Genomic DNA, 22,967 nt, shown 5'->3' with positions numbered 1-22,967 from the left:
CTTTTTAAAATGAAAACAGTCACACCCTAAATGGCCAAACCACGACTTCTTTTCATGATGTTGAAGACAATTTACAGCTGATAACTGCACAAAAACTTGATAAAGCGAGAAAAATGTTGTGTTTAAATCTTAAAACATTGTACATTTAGATACTTTATTACATCAACAAATTAGAGGTTCAAACATGTTGTAAGGCCTCCTGTTGAGCTCTCTTAAATTAGCTTATTGGGGTGATGCATTCATTCACTGATAACAAAACCAAATTGTAGTCTCACTCAATACAGAGTTAAATTGTATTTTCTGTGCATATAAGTGTACTTTTCAATCTATTCCGTACTCTTTAATTATTATTTTCTTTTCATACATGTGCTCAGTTGTCGTTAGTTTGATTCTGTCAGCTGGAAGACAAGATGAGCAGACATTTCCATGTAGTGTCACATTTATAAATAAATAAATATGGATCCATGTATTAAAACTGTACATTTAGTTTTCTTCCCAATATTTATTCCATGGTTTGAACCCAATTGTGCTCATAGTGTCGCTGTGTTATCAACAATAATATTGTGACACTTTATAACACGATGTGGACAGCAGCTGCAGAATTTTCAGTATTAATCAACTTTTAACAATAAGTTCTTAAAACTACATTGATATCATTATTTTAATCTAAAATCCCATAGTGTTTGAATATAGGTGACGTACTCATTGTAATGTTTTCTCATAAATTATGGCTTTTATTTTGGAAATAATCAGTTGTATAAATCCATTTGTCGCCATAGAAAAATTAGTCTACTTCAGCTTTTCATCCCTTCTTGCCTGGTGTATCTAAGTGAGAGAATGGCTTCCCTTTTGTACTGTATAGCAGTCCTTTCAGTTATACAGTTCAGTGGGTCCACCTGGTGAAAAAGCTAAGTCACTGATCATATTGTTATGTATGTTATTATTATTACTAGAGATATGCATACATTTTTTCAGGCACTGTAAATGCAAAGCTGTATAATCCCAATCCTTTGTCAGTTCTGTGGTAATCCACGTCATATTATACAACAGTTAACATTTAATTTTCGACTTAATATTTTTTCTTTTGGGGGAGGGGGCGGGGTTGACCTTCCTCTAAATATGTCCTTGGCTGTCAACTAGTCGTTGATTGAGTTTGTTTTTAAGTCCAATTTATGCACCCAAAGGCCTTCAATTTAAAAGTGAAATCCAAATTACTATATGCTTCCAATGAGTATTGAACCTTGGACCCCTTGTTTACAAACCAAGGATGTTACCACTACACCCTTAGGGAAGCTTGGAGCTCAACTGATCCACACCCCAATAGCACAACAGTGCAGTGCTGTGGGGACATCCATCAATTTCGGCAAAGCCTACTGGCATAGTGGGAATGCCCCTTCACACAAGTGAAGGTTCCAGGTTTGAGTTCTAACTTGGGAGTCAGTAGTCCTTTGACAGTGCTTTGTCATAGTTTTTTTTGTCTAATAACCATTCACCATTATTGTTGTTGTTAGCCAGAAAACTCAGCAAAAATGGTGCAAAAATTGCAAATAACTTTTTTATTTTGATTGTCCAAATGATTTCTTCACAAAGAAATAATTTTTCTCATGAGTTTCAAGAAAATTATTTTGAGCATGCTTTACCGAGATTGACAGAACATAATAATAAGAATGTTGATAATAAGGAAAGTTTGCTAAAATACTTTTTTTATACTTTTTTAGCAACAGCAACAGCAGCAGCCAATTGTGAAACAGCAGCCTCACAGCTCCTCAAGACAACCTTCACCAACACCAATAGCACAGTCAGCTCCTAATGCAAATTCTTCGGGTCAACAATCTACCACTTTTTCCCAATTACCTGCATCATCCTCTTCTACTTCTTATCCCCCATCATCCACTTCATATTCAGCTTCATCTAGTGTTTCATCTCCAAAGCGGAAGAAAGCAATTCCTCGTAGAGTTAGTACAAGTTACAGTGTGCCACCTCAGTCCACAGGAGAAGAAAAACTGATTTCAGAGCCATGCGAACCTAATGACCAAGCTGGAACAAAAATTGTGAATCTTACTACAAAACAAGAACCACCTGACATTGACGAAGAAATGGAAGACGAAGCGACACTCAGCAATTATGAAGGTTCGGAAAGGGATCAAGGTGAAGAGAGAGACGAAACACGTTTGTCTTCCGAGGAAATTGATGCCCCAGAACATGAAGGGAAATCACCTCCATCTCATGAAGACTCGACCACTTCTAGCATGCTTGCAAAATCTCTGACATCATTTCGACCAATGGATTCACAAGGTATGTAAGTGTATGTGTGCAACTTGCGAAAATTAGGATACACTTAATTGTTGACATGAAGAAGTTTTGTCATGTTCAGTCATAAATCCAAATCAACCTTTTTATAGAGTTTGTTACTGAGAGACTTTTCAGTTCCAATCCTAGTTTATATGCGAAACTTAATATGTTAAAACGACAGACTGGAAGCAGCAACCCACGCAGGAGGCTCATTGGTGCCATACTAACGAGAAATCAAAGTTAAAGGCTGATTTAAACTTTTTCAGATACAGCAAAAATCAACCATCTGCCCTTTGCAAGAACTAACTTATGCAAATCTGCAAGGCTACTCTACAACAAAAACAGATCCTGCCTGAATGCAAAAGCAGATGATTTTGTTGCAGCTGTCCCAAATTCAACCAGATATAGCCACACTGTGCAAATCAAAACAGTCTTGTCCCTGTCATTAGAATCTAAGTTCCCAGAATACATCAGCAGTATTGAGTGCTGGTAAAATAACCAATAATATAACCTATGCAATATTTTTCTGTACATAATCTGCAATTGAGTGCATATTTCTGCGCTGTTTCTATATTTTGTTTTATGATTAGAAAATCATGGCCCCTAGTTGCATAAAGTAAATTTGTAAATACACAGTTACTTTTTCTATGGCTAAGCCCATTGGAGTCAGCTGATAATGGACGTTAATTGAGGAGTTGAATGAACCATTTAGGCTTGTCATTGCCATTTGAGTGTTGCCATAATATATGGGATCAATAGAATATTGGTCATCCGTATCAGTAAGTTTTATGTCTGTACTAGGGATGGCCAGATCCGGATCCTGGCGGATCCGAATCCTAAAATTTTTCGGATCCGGATCCGCGGATCCGGAATTTTCAGATCCGGATCCAAAACTTTCGGATCTGGATCCGGAATTTTCGGATCCGGATCCATTTTGCCATCCCACATGCGCTTCTTTGGAAAGTAAGAATGTGTTTATAACATATTGTTACCTGCTAATATACATATATATATATAATATACATACATACATATATATATATAGTGTGTGTACGCGCGTGCGCGATTTGTAATTAATTAATACACTTACAAGGGAGGTCTAAGTCTCCCCCTCCGATTTTCATGAAACGTGGCACGTGTATAGAGGCCCCCCCTCAAATGTCAAGATGAGGAGAAATTGAAGTGGGGATCTGACCCCGAAACCACGTAAATATGGCATAGGAAGAAACAGGGGGCATAGGGCCTCTCTATACACCTGTCAAATTCCATGGAAATCGGAGGGGGACACAGGGGTCAGATGATCCCCACGTCAATTTGTACTCATCTTGATATTTGAGGTGGGTTTTGCCCCCTAAAACAGTTTTTTAACCGAAACAAAAGAAACATGTATTTCTTCCTTTGGGCCCCTCTATACACCTGCAAAGTTTCATGAAAATCGGAGGGGGACACAGGGGTCAGATCCTTACTTCAATTTGTCCTCATCTTTTCATTTGAGGAAATTTTGCCCCCTAAAACAGTTTTTAGCTGAAACAAAAAAACACGTATTTCTTCCTTTGGGCCCCTCTATACACCTACCACGTTTCTTGGAAATCGGAAGGGAACACAGGGGTCAGATTCCCACTTCAATTTGTCCTCATCTTGACATTTGAGGGAAGGTTGCCCCCTAGAACAGATTTTTAGCCCAAACAAAAAAAAAACACGTATTTCTTCATTTGGGTCCGTTTATACACACACCTGCCAAGTTTCATGGAAATCGGAGGGGGACACTTTAGATAACCACCCTTGTTAGTCTTACACTTTGTAATTATATAACACTGCATATATTATAATGTTTTATTTTAATTTGTAAAACTGTAACTGTAGAAAAATTGTAGAATTTTTGTATAACATTTCTATCTTGTTATATGTGTTAAAGGTTTCATCCTGAAATTGAAGGTCTCACATTTATGTATGTTTTCATTTCCAATACATTCGAATGAATACATATTCGTTTCAATGGCATTTACAAAATCACCTCTGACATTTTATGTTAAACAAGTAAGATTATTTTTGTGCACGAGTGTGTTAGCCGATGCGTAGCAAAGTATTTTAGGAACAACACTTGAAAAAATTCTTGTAGGACTAACTAATGAAAAATTGCTTTCTAATCGAAGATCATAATACCTTTTAAGGTGTGGTAATATTGAATGGGATTGAGATACGAAACTCTCGGATCTGGATCCAAAAAATCCGGAATTTTTGGATCCGGAACTTTCGGATCCGGAACTTTCAGATCCGGATCCAGATCCGAAACTTTCAGACCCGGATCCGGATTTTTCGGATCCGGATCTGTTTGGCCATCCCTAGTCTGTACTTTATTGGTACACATTAAAATTTTGTATGGATCCATTCCCAAAAATATTTATCCACTACAAATACTTCCTTTGAATTAATATTGATAGTTTCTATATGTAGCTGCATGGACCATATGTATGTATAGGTAAACTGTTTCATTAACTTTTCTTCCTTATTGGACACTCTCTATCCGATGGGTTATCCAGCTGCTTTGGTGAATATCAGTAGCCAAGGCTCATCGAGTCTGAAGTCCTATGCTCCAGGATAAGTAATCAATTTCATTTGGAATATCTGTTACTATCTTGAGTGGATGACATAATTGGGTGATTGATATTGATGGAAGTGGCCGTGGGTGAGTGGTCTAAGCCATCATGCTTTGTGCTCTGGCTACGGGAGCGCAGGTTCGTGTCTCTTGGAGGAAGCGCTAAAACTTTTCTCCTGAGATTTCGGCCAGTGTATGGGACTGGTGGCCACCCAGCATCATGAGGAAATTGTGGAGCTACGAATGAGTATCGTAATCCGAGCATGAAAACCGACGACGACTGGGTGTTTGTTGTGCTGACCAAACATCACTCCATAAATGGTTGGTAAGGCTGGCAGACTGTTGGTAGGCTCTGGCTCTCACCGGCTGTTGTGCCATGGGTTATATTATGTTGATGCAAGTGTTATGTGTTCAATCTGCATTTAGCTAACTTGATGATTTGCTTTTGAATTATCCTGTGAGCTTGGAACTTCAACCAGTGCATTCCGTATTGTAATGATAGGAGGAAAGTTTTACACATTGAATGACAGCATATTCTTTTTTATTTCCTGTGGTGACATTTCACAAACTTTTAGTTTGTATTCAGAGGCCTGCACGAGACCCGGAAGAAACCTGTCCACAAGGAGGAGCGCCTACAGTAATATGCAACACACTCATCAAGCGTAAGCGAGCTTCCCTCCACAGGACTCAATGCTTGCCAGGTTTTTCTCTTTACCCGGGGCCCAAGAACCACGTGAGACTCGATGTAGTTCCTGCAGTCAGTCGCGAGCACTACTGTCAGTGTTTTGCCAACGGCCATTATATTTCACTACGCATGGAGATATTTGAATTTATGCTACTCGCAGGTGCCTTGAGGTTGTAAAACCATTGGCTTAGCCAGAGGTGGGTGAAGTGAGCGACCACCCTGGGCCTCGCGTCCCATGAGGTTCATACGAAAAACGTAATAAACAGAGTGAAAAAAATAGAAAAGGCTAATTTTTGTGGGCAATAAAATTAAAACATTTTGTTTTTATCTGGCTTTATATTCTAGTTTAACGTTATAATTTGAATGAATACGTCAAATCAGAGGCATAACATGGAGGTAGGCGGGAGCCCTAAGTCTAAGGTGGGGCAGAAAAAAGTCAGAATTATTATCTCATTTCTCATGTGAAACAGTAACGCAAAAATTGCTTGAACATTTTTGTCCATTTATTCTTTCCTTGAATAAAAAGCAGTTTGTATTGTCATTTCTTCTGTCTCTTGACCTTGCATACATGATTTTAACACACAAACTACCAAAGGGGTCATTTTGACCTCTCAACGTCATTCACCATTCTTTAATTTGAACATTAATTAAAATATGCTCAACAGGTGGCATCACTTTTCTTCTCTAATCATTGTGATTACACCCTGAATATCAGATTTAAATTATTATTAGTTTTATTTAAAAAGGATGATTTACCTAGAACTACCAAGTGGGGGTCATTTTGACACCTGCCTATTTTTTAACCCTGGATAAGAAAAAACGACTTTTTTGTTTCTCTGTTAGATACCTTTTTATGAAGGTGTATTATAGATGCCCCTGAAACAATTGTGAACAGCCATTGTGGTTGTTTTGAAGCAAGGTGTTTTAGTGTTTGGAAATTATGGAGTCTGCAGGTAGTAAACGACTTACAGGGGTAGAGATTCTAGCACAGTTGCAGGATATTGACGATAGTGTTTCTGGTGATGAAGGCAGTGACAGCTGGATTGAAAACCAAGATGTTACAGACCTTGACAAAGAAGATGTCTCCAGTAGTTCTGACATAGATGTCGAACTGATTGTGATTCAAGTGAAGAATCTGAACAAGGGAATTCTACTCAAAATAGTGGTAGTGAAGTGGCTCCGGATCAGACTGTGTGGACGGTATTGGATGTAAACAACAAGACATGCGGAAGATTACAAAAACATAATATAGTTTGCACCAAACCAGGACCCACCTCACACGCTACGCATAATGTGGATGATACTTGTGCAAGTGCATTCAGACTGATTGTAACTGATACCATGCTGCGAAATATAAAAAAGTGTACAGAAGCTGAGGCCCGTCGAGTTTTAGATGATCCTAACTGGTCGATTTCTCTAGATGAGCTTGATGCATTTATTGCCTTGTTGTATTTCCGTGGAGCAATGGGGATGAATGGCATAAGTGTAAAGTGTGTCTGGTCTGAAAACTTTGGCTGCAGCTTCTTTCGGAATGTCATGGCCAGAAATAGGTTTGAAGAAATAATGAGATTTATAAGATTTGATCTCAAATCTACGAGAAGCGAAAGACATAAAACTGACAGGTTTTGCTTATTTTCTGATATTTGGTATCATTTCATTGAAAATTCCCAAAGGTACTACAATCCCGATACTTATTGCACTATTGATGAGCAGCTCTATGAAATCTCGCTGTCCGTTTATTCAGTTCATGGGTAGCAAGCCGGATAAATATGGCGTCAAATTTTAAATGCTTGTTGAAGTGAAAAACAAATATATTGTAAATAGTTTTCCATATCTAGGAAAAGATGAGAAGAGGCCAACAAACATCTCTTTTTCTGAACATGTAGTTCTACAGCTTGTTAAACCCTTCGTACACTCGGGATTGCATGTAACGTGTGACAACTTTTTTACGTACATACACCTTGCAAGGGAACTAAAAAGTAAGGAAATAAGTTTGCTTGGTACTATCCGAAGCATCAGGAGGGAAATTCCAGCTTCAGTACGTTCCCATAATAAAGATTTGTATACCACAGACGTACTCAAAACCGTGGACGATATCACACTAACCGCATATCAATGCAAGAAAAACAAAAATGTACTGATATTGAGCACCCTTCACACTGACATACAGGTAATGACTGCTCACGAAAAGAAGAAACCAGAAACGATTTTGTTTTACAACCAGCAGAAAGTTGGTGTAGACATTGTAGACCAAATGGCTCGTAAATATTCTGTCAAGGCTGCTAGCAGAAGGTGGCCGGTACAGCTCTTTTATAACCTACTTGATTTGGCCACTATAAACTCTCATATCTCGTACAAGGGTATTACCAATAGGAAAATTATTAGACTGTGCAAAACCGGAATGAGAGTTCACTGAAGATAAGCGAGCTGGGTCTTTCAAGGCCTGCAGTTACTCGTGGGCTTTCAGTGCTTGACAGTTCAAAACCCAGGCCTAGTTTTACCTGCCTACTCGCCAGCCAAGTGGTCCTAGTAAGCGAATCTGGCCGATGTGCGTCGCTCTGTTTGTATCATCATACATTTGATACAAGAAACCAGTATGATGACTTACACATTATTAGTGAATAAAATATTCCAACACAAATTGTATACAGTATATTGTTTCACATTTAATGATATCTTTGTAATGTTAAGTTACTTCATATTAACTTACTCAATCCTCCATTATCAGAACAGTTAGGAATTTTGCATGAACAGAATGGTTTTTGGTATAGTTCCTTGTTTGTAACCCTGAGTGGCTTTCTATTGCAGGAATTTATTCTTCATCCATGCCACCAACATTTGGACAGCCAGGGTCTCCGGAGCTCTCGTCAGGTAAGCAAGAAACGTTTATCTTTATTTTTATTTGCACTTGACTATACATTAATCTTACAAATTATCAGTACTTGTTGCATGATTAGCTTCAACTGAGGGAGAAGCGCTGCTGTTGAGAAGTATCTGGGGAGTGTTTTTCATGTATTGTATATTTATAAGGTATGTTCAGTATATAACCAGAATTTTGCAATAAAATGTGTGACAATGTGCAAGCAAAGATGAAACTTCAAAAGAAAACTGGAAGCTCCATAGGACAGGATGGAATATCCTTGTGTTAACATGGGAGCCCTCAACATGAAAGACACAAGAACTGAGAGACAATCATATGTGCAGGCTAGTGAACATTGTCTGAAGCACTAAAGAGCTGGGGGCTTGATTGGTTGGCCACTGCGGACAAGTCTTGGATCAACCATTTTTGTCCTGAATGCAAGATACCCAGCATGGAATATCAAGGTCCACAAAAGTAAGATTGCAGGCAAATTCATGGTGATGGTTTCTTGAGTACTACCTGGCCAAAGGCATGACTGGGAGCTGTAGTGCTTTGTTGCAGGATCATTTGAAGCCAGCAATAAGATGAAATGTCCTGGATTTGCATTTTCTTGTATCAGCTATTGACATTCTGGACTGTGCCCTTAACGTGGCTCTTCCGACTTAGCCACTAGCGATTATTGGCACTTTGAACCTCTCAACCTGGGAGTGTTGGCACCTGGACATTTTGGACTGCAAACCTTTCTCTTCTTCCTACATTTCCAGAAGCACCTACATTTCGAATTCATAGAATAGAATGAAAAAGAAATTTGCAGAAAATCTCATTTGATTCTACATTCTGCCAATAAGAAACATATCCATATACACTACTAGTAACTAACAGCCACGTGATAACCAACTCCCGAGACACACAGTCAATATGGAAAACAAGGAGAGAGTTACATGTAGGCTGGTATGCAGATGAGTAACATGGGAAATGTGGCTGGAAATGTTTGAGAGATAATAGGATGACTTTGAGAGATCCTGAAGAAGGATGGGCTCTAGTGTGCCTGCATGATGATTAAGTTCTAGGCATTGGGTTTGATCCAGGGGCGCCGACTTGTCAAAATTATTGGGGGGGCTCTGATCACTGAAATAAATTAATGAATGACTTCCTCCCTCCCTTTTTAAGTTTTGGCCTCGGTGTTCGGAATCTCGTAAAAGCCCATGAATTCCCCAAAAATATCAAAATTTTCATCCACAGTTCGAATGCAGAATGTCAATTGTTCACATTCCCGACTTTTAATATCTGCTACCACGGAGTGCAAAACAAAGCTCCCTAACATATCAACGATCTCGTTCTGAATGTCATGCTAGAGCCATTTGTAGCCCGAACATCCCATCCACTCCCCTAGTTCATGCACATCGTCTTTTGAAACTCTCTAGTAAAAATGTTAACCAGGGCCGGATTAAGACGAAATTGGGCCTGATGCTGCATACGGTCGATTTTTTCTGTACAACTAACTTTCAAGGTGAAAAATTTACTACGTCGCACTTACCGAACAATAATAAAGTGGCAACAATCACCAAGATATTGTAAAAAACGCAGCTAAATTACTATGTAAACTGTTTAACGTAAAATTGATAGCATTAACTTGAAATCTTCAGTGAACAATAAACACAACGACGTTATAGTTACGTCACAGCGCAAAGAATAATAGTAACTGTATAATAAGTAACGCTGTGTCTAGACGTCCAAAATTGGGACTCCAAATTTAATTCTAAGAAATATTTTCAGGTTAATATAGCAAAAGAAAACTGTTCAACTTTCGGAAAATTCTCGTCTGTTTTCATCTGAGCCTATTTCAGGAATGGGCCTAATGCTGCAGCATCAATAGCACCCACATTAATCCGGCCCTGATGTTAACAATACTCATATATACTTACAAGGGTGGTTATCTAAGTGTCCCCTTCAGATTTCCATGAAACTTCGCAGGTGTATAGAGGGGGCCAAAGGAAGAAATACGTGTTCTTTTTGTTCGGGCTAAAAACTGTTTGAGGAGGCAACCCCCCCCCTCCCCTTCAAATGTCAAGATGAGTACAAATTGAAGTGGGGATCTGACCCCTGTGTCCCCCTCCAACTTCCATGAAACTTTTCAGGTGTATAGAGGGTCCCAAAGGAAGAAATACATGTTTTTTTGTTTCAGCTCAAAAACGGTTTTAGGGGGCAAAACCCTCCCTCAAATGTCAAGATGAGGAAAAATTTAAGTGGGGATCTGACCCCGAAACCACGTAAATCTGGCATAGGAAGAACATGCACATATAATTGGAACACTTACAGCACAGAACTGTAGGATTGTTGGTACCAAACGCAGTGCAATTGTAGAGAGATGCTGAATTCATAGACACCGTTGTTCCCGGATAGACATGGGCATAACAATAGACAGACCAGAGCAGGGTAACGGAGCGTGGTTAGCTGAAAGAAAACGTATTTCTTCCTTTTGACCCCTCTGTACACCTGCCAAGTTTCATGGAAATCAGAGTGGACACAGGAGTCACTTCAATTTATCCTCATCTTGACATTTGATTAGGGATTTGCCCCTAAACCAGTTACTTAGCCGAAACAAAAAAAAAAAACACGTATTTCTTCCTATGGGCCCCATTATACACCTGCCAAGTTTCATGGAAATTGGAGGGGGACACAGGGGTCAGATCCCCACTTCAATTTGTCCTCTTCTTGACATTTGAGGGGGTTTTGCCCCCTAAACCTGCTTTTTAGCTGAAGCAAAAAAACACATGTTTCTTCCTTTGGGCCACTCTATACACCTGCCAAGTTTCATGGAAATCGGAGGCGGACACAGTGGTCAGATCCCCACTTCAGTTTGTCTTCATCTTGATATTTGAGGGGGGTTGCCCCTAAACCTGTTTTTCTTAGCCGAAACAAAAAAAAAAAAAAAACACATATTTCTTCATTTGGGTCCCTCTATACACCTGCCAAGTTTCATGGGAATCGAAGGGGGACACAGGGGTCAGATCCCACTTCAATTTGTCCTCATCTTGACATTTGAGGGGGGTTGCCCCTAAACCTGTTTTTTTTTTTAGCCGAAATAAGAAAAAGAGTATTTCTTCCATTGGGCCCATGTATGCACCTGCCACGTTTCATGGAAATCGGAGGGAGACACTTAGATAACCTCCCTCATGTGTTCTGCTGTCTCTGGTCATAGCCCGCCCCCAAAGTTGATGGTTTAGCGGTCTCCCCCCTCCCCCCCAGCGTTGATGGTCTAGAACATTTCAAATGTGTATTTAAAGTTAAATTCATGTGGCACAATTCAGAGTACACTTTACAAGAGAAGCAAAGTAATACATTAGATACTCTTAAGCAAATTATTAGGGGGGCTCTGCCCCCATATCGTTAACATGGGGGGGGGGGTTGAGCCCCCCCCCCAAACCCCATGGAGTCAGCGCCTATGGTTTGATCCACCCATTTTCTACCTCTCGTGGGTGAAGGAGGTAACTTTTTGGGAACACTTCTGATGGAGAACTTCAGCAGGTTGAGGCAACAACCAAAAATTTTTTTTTTATATAATGTCGTTGGCTCACTGGTGGCACAGTGACAGAAGTGTATCAATAGATGAGGGGACTGCATTGCAAAATACAACCAGCAAAGTAACTATGTTCAGCTGTAAGAAACAGTATTGCAAATTCTGGTTTTATATATTCAACATGTCTCCTAGTATGCTGTTTTTCTTCTTCCTTTTGTATCACCAGTTAATGTTTTGAAACTAAGGCTGTCAATGCTGATGTTTCAGTTTCAGAAAGTAATCTGTGCAAATTTAGTTACTGATAATGAGCAATACTTTTCTGAAGTGACTATCCTGCAGTGCATGTACGTTCATGTAACTGAGACTTTTATGGAGACAATTTCTCTAGTAGTTCAAGTATCAATATTGTCAGTAATTGGTATGGGTATCGTTATCAGTTCAATGTGGATTTTTTTTGGAAAGAAAAAAAAATGAAATTTTGGCTTTTTTACTAATTGCGGCTAGCCAATTTCACTTGCAGTGTTAGTCAAGAGTTTAGAGGTTCATAATGTCATATTTTGGAACTAGCTAAATAATTTTACATGGTGCAGCAGCCAAAAGACACATATTTGCCATTTATTCTATAAGGTGTCCAAAAAGTCATGCAACTGAGACTTTGGACGTACGTAACTTTTGTACAAAAAGTTAGAGACTTGAATCTTCCACTGGGTATTAACTTTGTCCATGTGATTATTTTTTAAACATTAAATTGAAGAATCATGCTGTACATGAATGTTCAGTATAATGCTTTTTATCAGAAATAAAAGGTCCATTCCATAGTTTATAGTGAACAACTGATGACTGGGGGACAAATTATTGCATTAATGAATATTTCTTTATCTGCATGAAGTCCACATGATTGAAGGATATAAATCTGCTTAACGTCTTTATCATTTTAATATTTTGAGAGAAGAGAGACATGATAGTAACTAATTACAGAGAAACGTAGTACTCATGTTTTTCACAAAGCTGTTTTTAGTTCTATTAATATTGACTGACTTTTTAAAGAATTGATTATAAAACATCAGTTCAATTATGTGCATCCCTGAAACAGCACACAAACGACCAATGTTTTTGGTTGTTGAGTAGCTGTTCATGCAGAAGGTGGGATTTTGCTGCTGCTTAGCGCAGTGTGAATTCATGTGGTTGGAGAGATGATGCCAAGCCTCATCACTCATTATGTACTGAAATGGGTCCAACATATCCTCAGTGGCAATGTGCAGGAATCTTAATTGCTTGTGGTTGTTATGCTCTCCTAATTGTTGCATGGCCATTACATGATACGACTTCAGATGTACACTCTTGACACATGGTAGAATGTTCTCCTGCTGACGTGTGTATGTGGCACCAATTTACATGTTGACTTCTTCTGACTTTGTGTAATCTTTTGGCAAATGTCCTGTGTTAACTTCTGTAATGCAAACTGTAGGGTCTTTGTTATGCACATACCCCTTAGTAATCCACTTCTTAACCACAGTCTGTATGGCTCTCTTTTCTGGTAGACCTCCCCTCGGAAACTTAGCGACAAACCGTTTGCAGGTTTACTTAATTGAACCCATTTTTCTGTATGGCTTCCACAATCTGCTCTTTTTCCTTTATTGGTTATTTCTTCATACACAATGCAATACAACAACTTTGACACAACTGAAGTGACAATATTACGAGGCTGATTCAAATATGAACGAGCCTTGTGCGGAAAAACAAAATTTATTGAAGGAAAGAGAGACATTGCCACATCCTATTTTTGTACATAGTCTCCGCCCTTAGTGATACATTTTTCCTAACGTTGTGGTAGGTTCTTGATGCCGTTCTCGTAGAATGAAGCTGGGTGGGTAGCCAACCAGTTGCGCACAAAGGTTTCCACCTGATTGTTGGTCGCAAATCGCTCGCCCCCAAGTGCTTCTTTGAGAGGTCCGAACAGGTGAAAATCACATGGTGAAAGGTCTGGGCTGTACGGTGGATGCAGAAGCGGTTCCCAGTGCATTTCCACCAGTTTCTGCCACGTAACACCTGCTGTATGGGGTCTGGCATTGTCGTGGAGGAACAAGACCTGGCGGGTGGGACAGCCTTGTCGTTTGCGTCAATACTGCACCTTAACTTGATCCAGGAGGCCGCAGTAGTAGGATGCGTCGATGGTCCGACGTTCGTGTAAAAAATCCACCAGTAGGATCCCCCTCCAGCCCCAAAACACCATGGCCAACACCTTCCCCGCAGACAACCGAACTTTGGCCTTCACGGGGGTTCCTTCGCCGTTCCTCCTCCACTCCATGCTGGCACGCTTGGATGCTGGGGTGCAATGATGCACCCATGTCTCATCACAGGTAACGATGCGATGCAAAAACACTCCCCCTTCCACGTCAAAACGAGTGTGAAGCTGGCGAGCAATGCAAACTAGGTCATCTTTTTGAGCAACATTCAGCAGCTTGGGAACCCACCGAGCTGTGATTTTGCGGAAGCCTAAGTGCTTTGTGATGATTGATTGGACACTTTCATAGATCACACCAAGTTCTGCCGCAATTTGCTTCACAGTGACTCGGCGATCCTGTTCGACAAGCACACGAACACGAGCCATGTTGTCATTCGTCACACTGGTGCGAGGACGACGGGGGTGCACTTCATTTGCAACACGTTCACGTCCTTGCTGGAATTCCTTACACCACACCTTCACTCTTGCCCACGAGAGGGTACCATTCCCAAACTGGGCCTGCAGTCTTCGGTAAATTTCAGCCGGTTTGAGGTTTTCCTGGGTGAGGAACTTGATGATTATGCGTTGCGCAACAGACACTGGCACACACTGCTCACTCATCGTGAGAGCTAGTAATCGAAGCATGTGACACGCCGGCTGTTCTGGTTCCTGACTCACGACAGCCCCACCTACCGGCCGCACATGCCCAATCACACCCTGCTACCCATTCCGATGCTTAGCCAATCAAGGCTCGTTCATGTTTGATTCACCCTCGTACTTCATTGGCAATTGGATTTATCACTTCCTTCAATACACTTTAATGTGTATCACTATGTAGGAAGAAATTCCTATTGTTTTACCATCCCAGAAACTCTGCAGTGCTTATTTACTGGAAAATACATGTGCCTCCAAAGAAACACACTTGTAAATTGTCGTATTAAAGTAGTCAGTTGCTCTAAGTTGCTGATAAGAAAATAAATAAATAAAGGAGTTTTGAGGAGGATACTGTTCATACAGCAAAAAAAGAAAAGTACATAGAGCTTGTTGGTGTTTTAGTAGTCACTTCTGTATGATCATCTTTTTGTTTGTTTATCATACTTATTAGGGATGTATCGGATGATATCAACTGATTTAGGCATGTACAGTGAAACCTTGGTCTTATGTTGTAGTTAAATGTAAAATTCTGGAAAATTTTGAACATATTACTTTATTGGGACCATAGAGATTAAATCAGTAATGCAGAAAACTGTGTAAAATCCAGGAACAGAAAATTGGGGTTCTACTGTATATTGTCTGGGGAGACACGTTATTGACAGAGATAATGAACCATTCAGGTTCTTCACAGAACGTGAATCAGTACAATATCGGATATCAGTATTGTTACATTAAATTTTATGTTGTTAACTGCAAAGATATCCATCCATTCCTAATATTAAAGAAAAATGAAATTAATTATATTTTATATTAATAGAAAGCAACCTTAATTTATTTAAAAGAAACAGGCTTCACTAGGTGTTTTCAACAAAGTTCAAACCTGGGAGCCTGACATGTTGTGCCAGTGTTCTACCAACAGTCCAACAGACCAACATAAACTCAGGCAAACTCTCAGTTGGTAGATCAATGACATGGTATGGCAGAGAGCCAAAGGTTCAAGTCCTTGTTAATCCTACAGTACCACCTACTTTTCTCCTGTTTATGCTCAAAATGCAAACAAAACGAATGAATACCATGAATGTTGGATATTGTAGTGTAGCAGTTTTCTTTAGTCTGCATAGAGTAAATGAGTTGCCTGATCTGTTTGCATATGTGCAGATTGGGAAACCTCTTGTTATGTGCTGCGTATGAAAGTTTGATGAACCATTTCTGATGATTCCTTTTATTGCTAACATGTTTTGTTTGTGCTTTTGAGTGTGATGTAAAACACAATGCCTTTTTTAAAAAGGAATATTAATAGTTTTGAAAATAAAATATTTTTTAAAAACATTGAACTAAAAAGAGATAAAGAAACAGGTGAGTGGAAAGGTTACGTAATACTGAACTACATAAGCTGTAATTAAGCTGTTAATTAAATCAAGGCAATATCTGCCTGCTAAACAAAAAAAAAAAAAACCTTTCCTTCACCTCACATGATTTTGGAAACATTGAGAGAAATACATTTTGGCTTTGACTGCACCTTTAATTAAAATTTGGGAAGACAAGAACTTTCAACCTAAATTTTATTTATACATAAGCCAAAGAAAAATATTTTGCTCATTTTCTTGAAATGCTCTGAAGCTGTGCTGTTCAGTGAAATTTTGGTGGTTTGGAATGCAGATCAGGTCATCAGGGACAGAAGATGGCGAGAGCTTTGCTTGAGAAATTTGGAAATTCTGTTGACAGGAAACATTCATTTGACAAAAATTTCCTCTTTGCCAACAGATGGACAAGTGTAGTGTAATATGCTATCTTGAAGAAAATACCTGTTGCTTTGAATAACTTCAATTATGTGTGTAGACTTCTAAACTTGAACTCTGCAAATAACCTGAAGGACTTGATGTGGATGCTAATGATGTAAGTGAAGATAAAGAGCACTTGAAGAAAGTTCGTGTTTTATGCAGTTACAGATGAGTGCTCCCCTGATTTTACTGCCCTCCCTTTGAAACCTATGAATCACATATTATGTTTACCACTTCTCCTGCAAATGTATGGTAGAAAGTCCAAATGAAATGCTAGTATAGATGATTTCATCATGAAGAGAGTATGCATTGCATCCATATTGTTCCATACATTTTTGTTGTGTAGCTGGAATGTGTATCTATTCCCCTCTCTAGAGAGAGATGCAGATGGAGGTGAATAACAGCTGAAATGTATGCCAAACTGAGCTTATGTATAGCGAGATGGTTAACACTTTGCCTTTGATGTGAGTGGTCCATTGTTTGATCCCTTGCGGGATCTCCAAAATGTAGGTGTCGTCCTAGCATTATGAGAACAATTCTGGAACTAATTGAATAGAAGTAGTGGGCTGTGATCTAGATCAGCCAGAATACAGCAGCAGAGGGACTTGATATGCTAACCAAGCATCACCCAGTGAAGACTTGCTTGCCAGACTTTAGCCATAAAGGGCTATTGCACCTTAAGTATGCTAAAGTACTGCTAGCTTTATTTCTGAAATGGAAGTTGCACCTTGAAGCCTCAAATGACATGGAATTAATAGTGTGTGAGGAGAAACAAGTGACAAACACTTACAATTCTAAAACTTGTGAATGATGACTTGCAGGAGCTGAATGTTCCTCGGATTTTTAGGTTCTAAAAAGTGTGCTTTTAGGTTCCTAAAATAGGTTCTAAGTTTTTTTTATTAGACTCGAAAAATCCTGAAATAGTTTCAAAAAACTTAAAAATGGGACAAGATTCCTGAAAAATGCTGATTAGATACAATCGTTAAAAAAAATTCACAAGAACCGTAAGAAATTTTTATACGGTATGTATATAGGCTATATAGTAGTAGTACAATAATATATTTCTGCTGTTAGTAAAAGTTACTTGTAAAAAGTGCTCCCTTGTGCTATGCAGCTGTATAGGGGGTGTGGGGTTAAGGCCCCACACTTTCTTGATCACGGCCAAAGGTAGGGGTGACGTGATCAGCACCATGCCCCTGGCCACCTTTACCCTCCCAGAGTTTCCTCCAGGTACCCACTTTATATGATGCTGGGTGGGTGCCGGAACCGCTTCAACAGGTGGAAAAAATCCTGGTTGTACCCTGCTGGGGATCGAGCCCGGGTCTCTAGGGTCCTAACAATTGAGCTACTGCAGCTTAATTAAAAGACAAAAGTTACTTGTTGATATGAAAAAGGAATTACGTATGTATAATTTGGTGCACAATATCAGGGTTGCCACTCATGTGTAATTCTTTGAATTCTGAGAATTATACGTGAATTATTGGCTCTGGGAATTATGCGTGAATTATTGGTTCTGTGAATTATGCGTGAATTTTGGTAAAACGTGAAAAAAAAAGATACAAACAGATGTTTTCTCTAATCCAATTTTTTCTCCGTAGAAGTGAAAAATTGCAACTTTTATTAGTCCAAATCCCATAACATTTATACATATTTATAAATGTCCTGAGGCAAGTTTCTCTCAGTTTAGCTTTTATTTTTGTCGAGGAAGAAAAAGAAAGCTGCATGGAAAATATAACAGAATTTTCTCACTGTTTACGTGGTTAGTGTCTTTTGCAAAAAAAATCTGTGTGGCAAACAAAATATTATTGCAAAATAAAATATCTTGGAAGTTGATTAGGTCAATTTTAGGGTGCACTGGAGTCAAACAGACCCTTTATATTGTTAATATATTTGTGTGTGTGAGTGGTGAGAATCTGTGCAGGCAGTAGAGACGATTAGGTGCCAATACTGGGAAGGGAGGGGTGGGGGGGCAAAGACAGTTTAAGTTCTCTTAGTAGACAAGGCTTAACATTAAGAGTCCATAGTTCGAGCGCAAAAAGTGTAACAGTGGTGTCAGATGTTTTGTTCGGAGCTTTGAAAAACATCATAGACTTGGAGGGAGGGAAATCGACAGAAAACATGTTTGAAACATGCCAGTCATTGAATTGTTTCGTCACCAAACCGAGTAAATACCTCTGTGAGATATAAAAATTCTCTAAAACCTACAAATATATATATATAATATAAAAACCTAAAAAAAGGTTTAATTTAGGCAGTTAAACTGAAACTAGGTTCTAACAAGCAAAACAGGTTATTTTGGGCACTATAAAGCATCGTCAGTTGTTGAGTTTTTTAATGAAATGCTTACATAACTTGTTATTTCTTATTTACCTACAAAGGAAAAAATAGGTTAAAAACCTAAAATCCGAGGTCTAGTGATGACAGTCAACTTAACTGTAGCCTATATCCTATATTAAACTGGTCCCTGGCCATAAGTCCCACAAAAATTTTGAGGTGGACGAGTTTTTTCTCTTTTGATCCTGTTAAGGCATGCCTAAAGAAAGGAAAAATCTTGGGTAGACATCTGGCATACCGGGCCCAAGTTTTCTAGGGGCCCATGAATTCAAGATGGCCACCGCTTCACACACAAACAAAATAAATCGATCATAAGTCCTTTAAAATTGGTTTTTGACCATTTTTCATGCAGACATATTTTGTTCAGAATTGTAAACTGAACCAAAAATATTCTTAGTTTTTTATATCTTGCACTGTTATGGCGTGAAAGAATTCCGTACCCTTTTCGGCAAGGATTCTAAGCAATATTTTACACTCTACTTGACATTCCGTCATATAATGGGGAAAAAATTACTGCCTGTGATATTTTGTTGAAGCCTGCCTACTATTGTGGTGAATGGCCTGTGTGACGTTATACCTCAAAATGCCTCTGAAGACATTAACAAAGAAAAATCGACCATGTCTCCTTATCTCCTTCAGGCAGGGACGTTGGAACTTATTTTGGAGTTGAGAAGTTTCATAAGAGATAAGAGGAGGCCCAGACGCCTCTATTACGAATTATTTTACTACTTATAATTCCATTAAACGGCAATTAATACATTAAAACTGAAATTTTAGGTCTTACGGTAATTCCAGCAAATTTCCATCCCTGCCTGGTACTTGATCTTCGCATGCAGTGAGGCATGTTGATATTAAGGTTTAAGCCAGTTTCCCACTGGTTAAGTAGGTTCTCACTTCCAGACCCACCTCCGACTTGAAACTACCATTAAGTTTTTTACGTCTTCAGTTCGCGAAGGCAGCAAAAGGGGTTTCACACAATCCTTAAAATCACATCTTTAAAAATGCCGACTGCACAAACTCTGTATACCACTTCACAATGATTAGTAACATAACTGAAAATGCACTACATTTAAACCTTATTGAGAAATACATTTTTCTCAAACTTTATGATCGATATGTTGCAAAGAAAGTTGCCAGTGTTCTCATTTACCATTTCATCATTTTATAAATCATAGTATAATTTTAACAAAAACTTCACATACTAAGGAATAATTACTTGAATGAAAGAGTTAAAAAGAAATAATTTAATAATAGATTTAGTTTATTTTACTTCACTTTCCTGCCAGTTTTGACTAATGGCGAAGGCAGTCTATGAGATCGATGCAATGTGGTATATTTTATTTTGTAGGTGTCAGTAATTTTAGAGCATTTAGTAGGCTAAAGTTTTTCAACGAAGACTTTCAAATATAATGCATGGTTGGAGAGGGCTGAGGTGTCAAATATGGGGCAAGTCGCCACACCACAGCAGCTGCTTTAAAATTAGATATTTTCATCTGTAATTATCATAGCAGCTAGGTACCTGGTATTGAATTTGAATGAAATTGGTCTGAACTTTACATGTCTTTTCAGATCAATGACCCTTCTCAGATATTTCAGATTTGAGAGAAGATCCTAAGACTGAAGGCGAGAGGGGCGATCGCCTCCCCCCCCCCCCCCCCCGAGGGGTCTAGAATATTCGATCATACATCGACCTTGCAAAAAAACACCTAAAACTAAACATTTGCTCCTCCCAACGTAAAAAATGGATCACCCGTGAACATAAGAATGAATGGAGTTACCTCTCTGAGGTGTAAAATGAACCCATCAGCCCTGAACATGATGTTTAAAACAACAGTAAACTTTTCTTTTAATAAATCAAAGTGACCAAGAAATAAAAGTTCCTTCCTTCCCATGAGAGGAGGTGGTTCATACACTCCAGAGCTTGCAGTGTTAAAACCCGGAATGGCAGAGAACTGATGGTGTATCGAGACGATACTTGTTTGTCTCTAGTCTCATCTTTTTCTGTCCTTTCACACAGAAAATATAAATTAGTAAAGAAAACGTAAGGAGAGAAGTAAAACTTACCAGTATTTTGATTGTATATCAGGCGATTAAGTGAAATGCAGTGATATTCAGACGCGACCTTGCAGTTGGTGTACTTTCTGCAAATGATTTACACACAAATATGTGCACAATTATATCGCTTGGTGCGGAAGGAAATCCAAACTCATCACAACAATTTCCAGAGTAAATGCCGAAACACTCCTTCAGTTATTCTACTTGGAACAATAACTGTGTCATCTGACCAAGTCTCAGGGGTCCTGGGTTCGAATCCTGGCCTGGACATATATGTTTGTGAGTATCCATTCATCAATTTCATCATATCATCACTCACCCCCATCTTTGCAAATTAGCCAAAAGTGGCACAAAAGGCGGAGTAAAATAAATCAAATCCAAGAAATTACAAGGTGCACCTTTTTATCATGGCTGATGACCTTTTCGACAGCAAGGGGTCCAAAGAAAGCTCATGTTTGGAAAGTGCACCAGAAGATTTAAATTAAGTTGTCCTCTGTGCTCCTCCCCGGTGTATTGTTATATGCGAGCGCACCTGTATGTACAAAACCTGGCAGGCTTCAAAGCAAAACTGGAAACAGAAGCAGCGAATTCCTTTGGGGATACTTGATTTGCAGGGACCTGACTGCGATTTCACATACTTGTTTTGTTGCTGTTAACGGAAACTTGAGTGCATGTTCACAAATCTAGTGCAAAAATATTGTTCCAATTATTCTTCAAAACCAAGATAAGTTGAAGCAGATGTAGTGTCATTTTCTAGGGTGTGAATGGTGGGAGAGGAAAAAAAAAATCTTGCTCCCCCTCCCCTTTGTGGTTTCTTCATATCAGGCTATCAAGCACTTGTTGGTTGAGGCGGAACAATCAAGGGAGGAACTTTTATTTCTTGCCCATTTAGATTTATTAAAAGTTTACTGTTTGTTTCAAACGTCATGTTTAGGGCTGATGGCTTAGTTGTAGACCTCAGAGAGAGGTAACACTATTTATTCTTATGCTCACATTTCACATGTGAGCTTGCTTTTTTTTAAATTTATTTTATTTTTTTATTTTTTTATACTCGTGCTATATGCCATGAAGGGACATTTAGGGCAATGTGGGGGTAGAGCCCACACATTCCAAAATCTTGGATATTTTGGAGGTGATGTGATAAGCACCATGCTCTGGCTGCCTTTACTCCCCTCCCCAGGTACCCATTCATTTGAGGTTGGGTAAGACCCGGAGCCGTTATATGCGGGGACAAGGCCGGAAAAATTCTGCCCTTAGATCACCCACCCTGGGAATCGAACCTGGGTCTCCGCATGGCAGTCAGATGCCCCAAGACTATTAGAAGAAGAAGGCTGGGGCCATACCTGATCACGTGGTCCTTGACGAAAGTGTGATGTCACCCGGCGAACAGATCGCTTCGCGGCCTGGTTTCGCAGTGGAACCAAAGCAGAACTTATGAACAAAAAGGGTCCTTCATTATGCCCAGAAGCTAGTTGGGACTGAATATACAGATTCACTTAGGATCCAAGGTAACGCATGTCTTCAGAATTGGATTACACAGCTTTTAACATTTGTATTGCATCGGTTGATTTAGGTTGTCACATTTCTCAGTGAAACTTAGTTTCATGTAAAATTGAAGTTAATATGCCTGGCCATGAGTTTTGTTAAACGAATAACGATAGAAAACAAAAGTTATGGATATGTATAATATGTAAGAATGAAAAACTTATCTATTGCTCGTATTTAGGAGTGAGAGGAGCTGTTTTCATTTTAACATCTTCAATTTGTTAACTTTGCTTCGACTATTGATATTTAGATCTTCACTAATTTTCCATATTAGGATTCCAGTTCGGAATCTTATGAATCTTTGAACTACACTAGGAGGGATGTGAGGAAGTTTACAAACACTTAAAGAAACTTTCGACTTTGAACGAAAACTTTTAAAGACATACTGAAGAAAATGGGGTGGGGGTGGGGGTCACTTTCT

The 22,967-nt window shown here is 39.1% G+C and overlaps 1 protein-coding gene across 3 annotated transcripts in view; it reads left to right on the top strand.

Moving 5' to 3' along the window:
- Window positions 1-22,967, top strand: part of LOC145979036 (uncharacterized) — a 72,972-nt gene that overhangs the window by 21,072 nt on the left and 28,933 nt on the right. For all 3 annotated transcript variants that reach the window (XM_083112124.1, XM_083112123.1, XM_083112115.1), the window contains exons 4-5: window positions 1,719-2,295; window positions 8,382-8,444. In XM_083112124.1, coding sequence (XP_082968250.1) covers window positions 1,719-2,295; window positions 8,382-8,444 — 640 coding nt within the window. The remainder of the gene's footprint in view (window positions 1-1,718; window positions 2,296-8,381; window positions 8,445-22,967) is intronic.

This window comes from Lepisma saccharinum, chromosome 1, assembly GCF_977018435.1.
Source record: "Lepisma saccharinum chromosome 1, izLepSacc3.1, whole genome shotgun sequence".
NCBI lineage: Eukaryota > Metazoa > Arthropoda > Insecta > Zygentoma > Lepismatidae > Lepisma > Lepisma saccharinum.
This window is presented reverse-complemented; position numbering and strand designations above follow the sequence as displayed.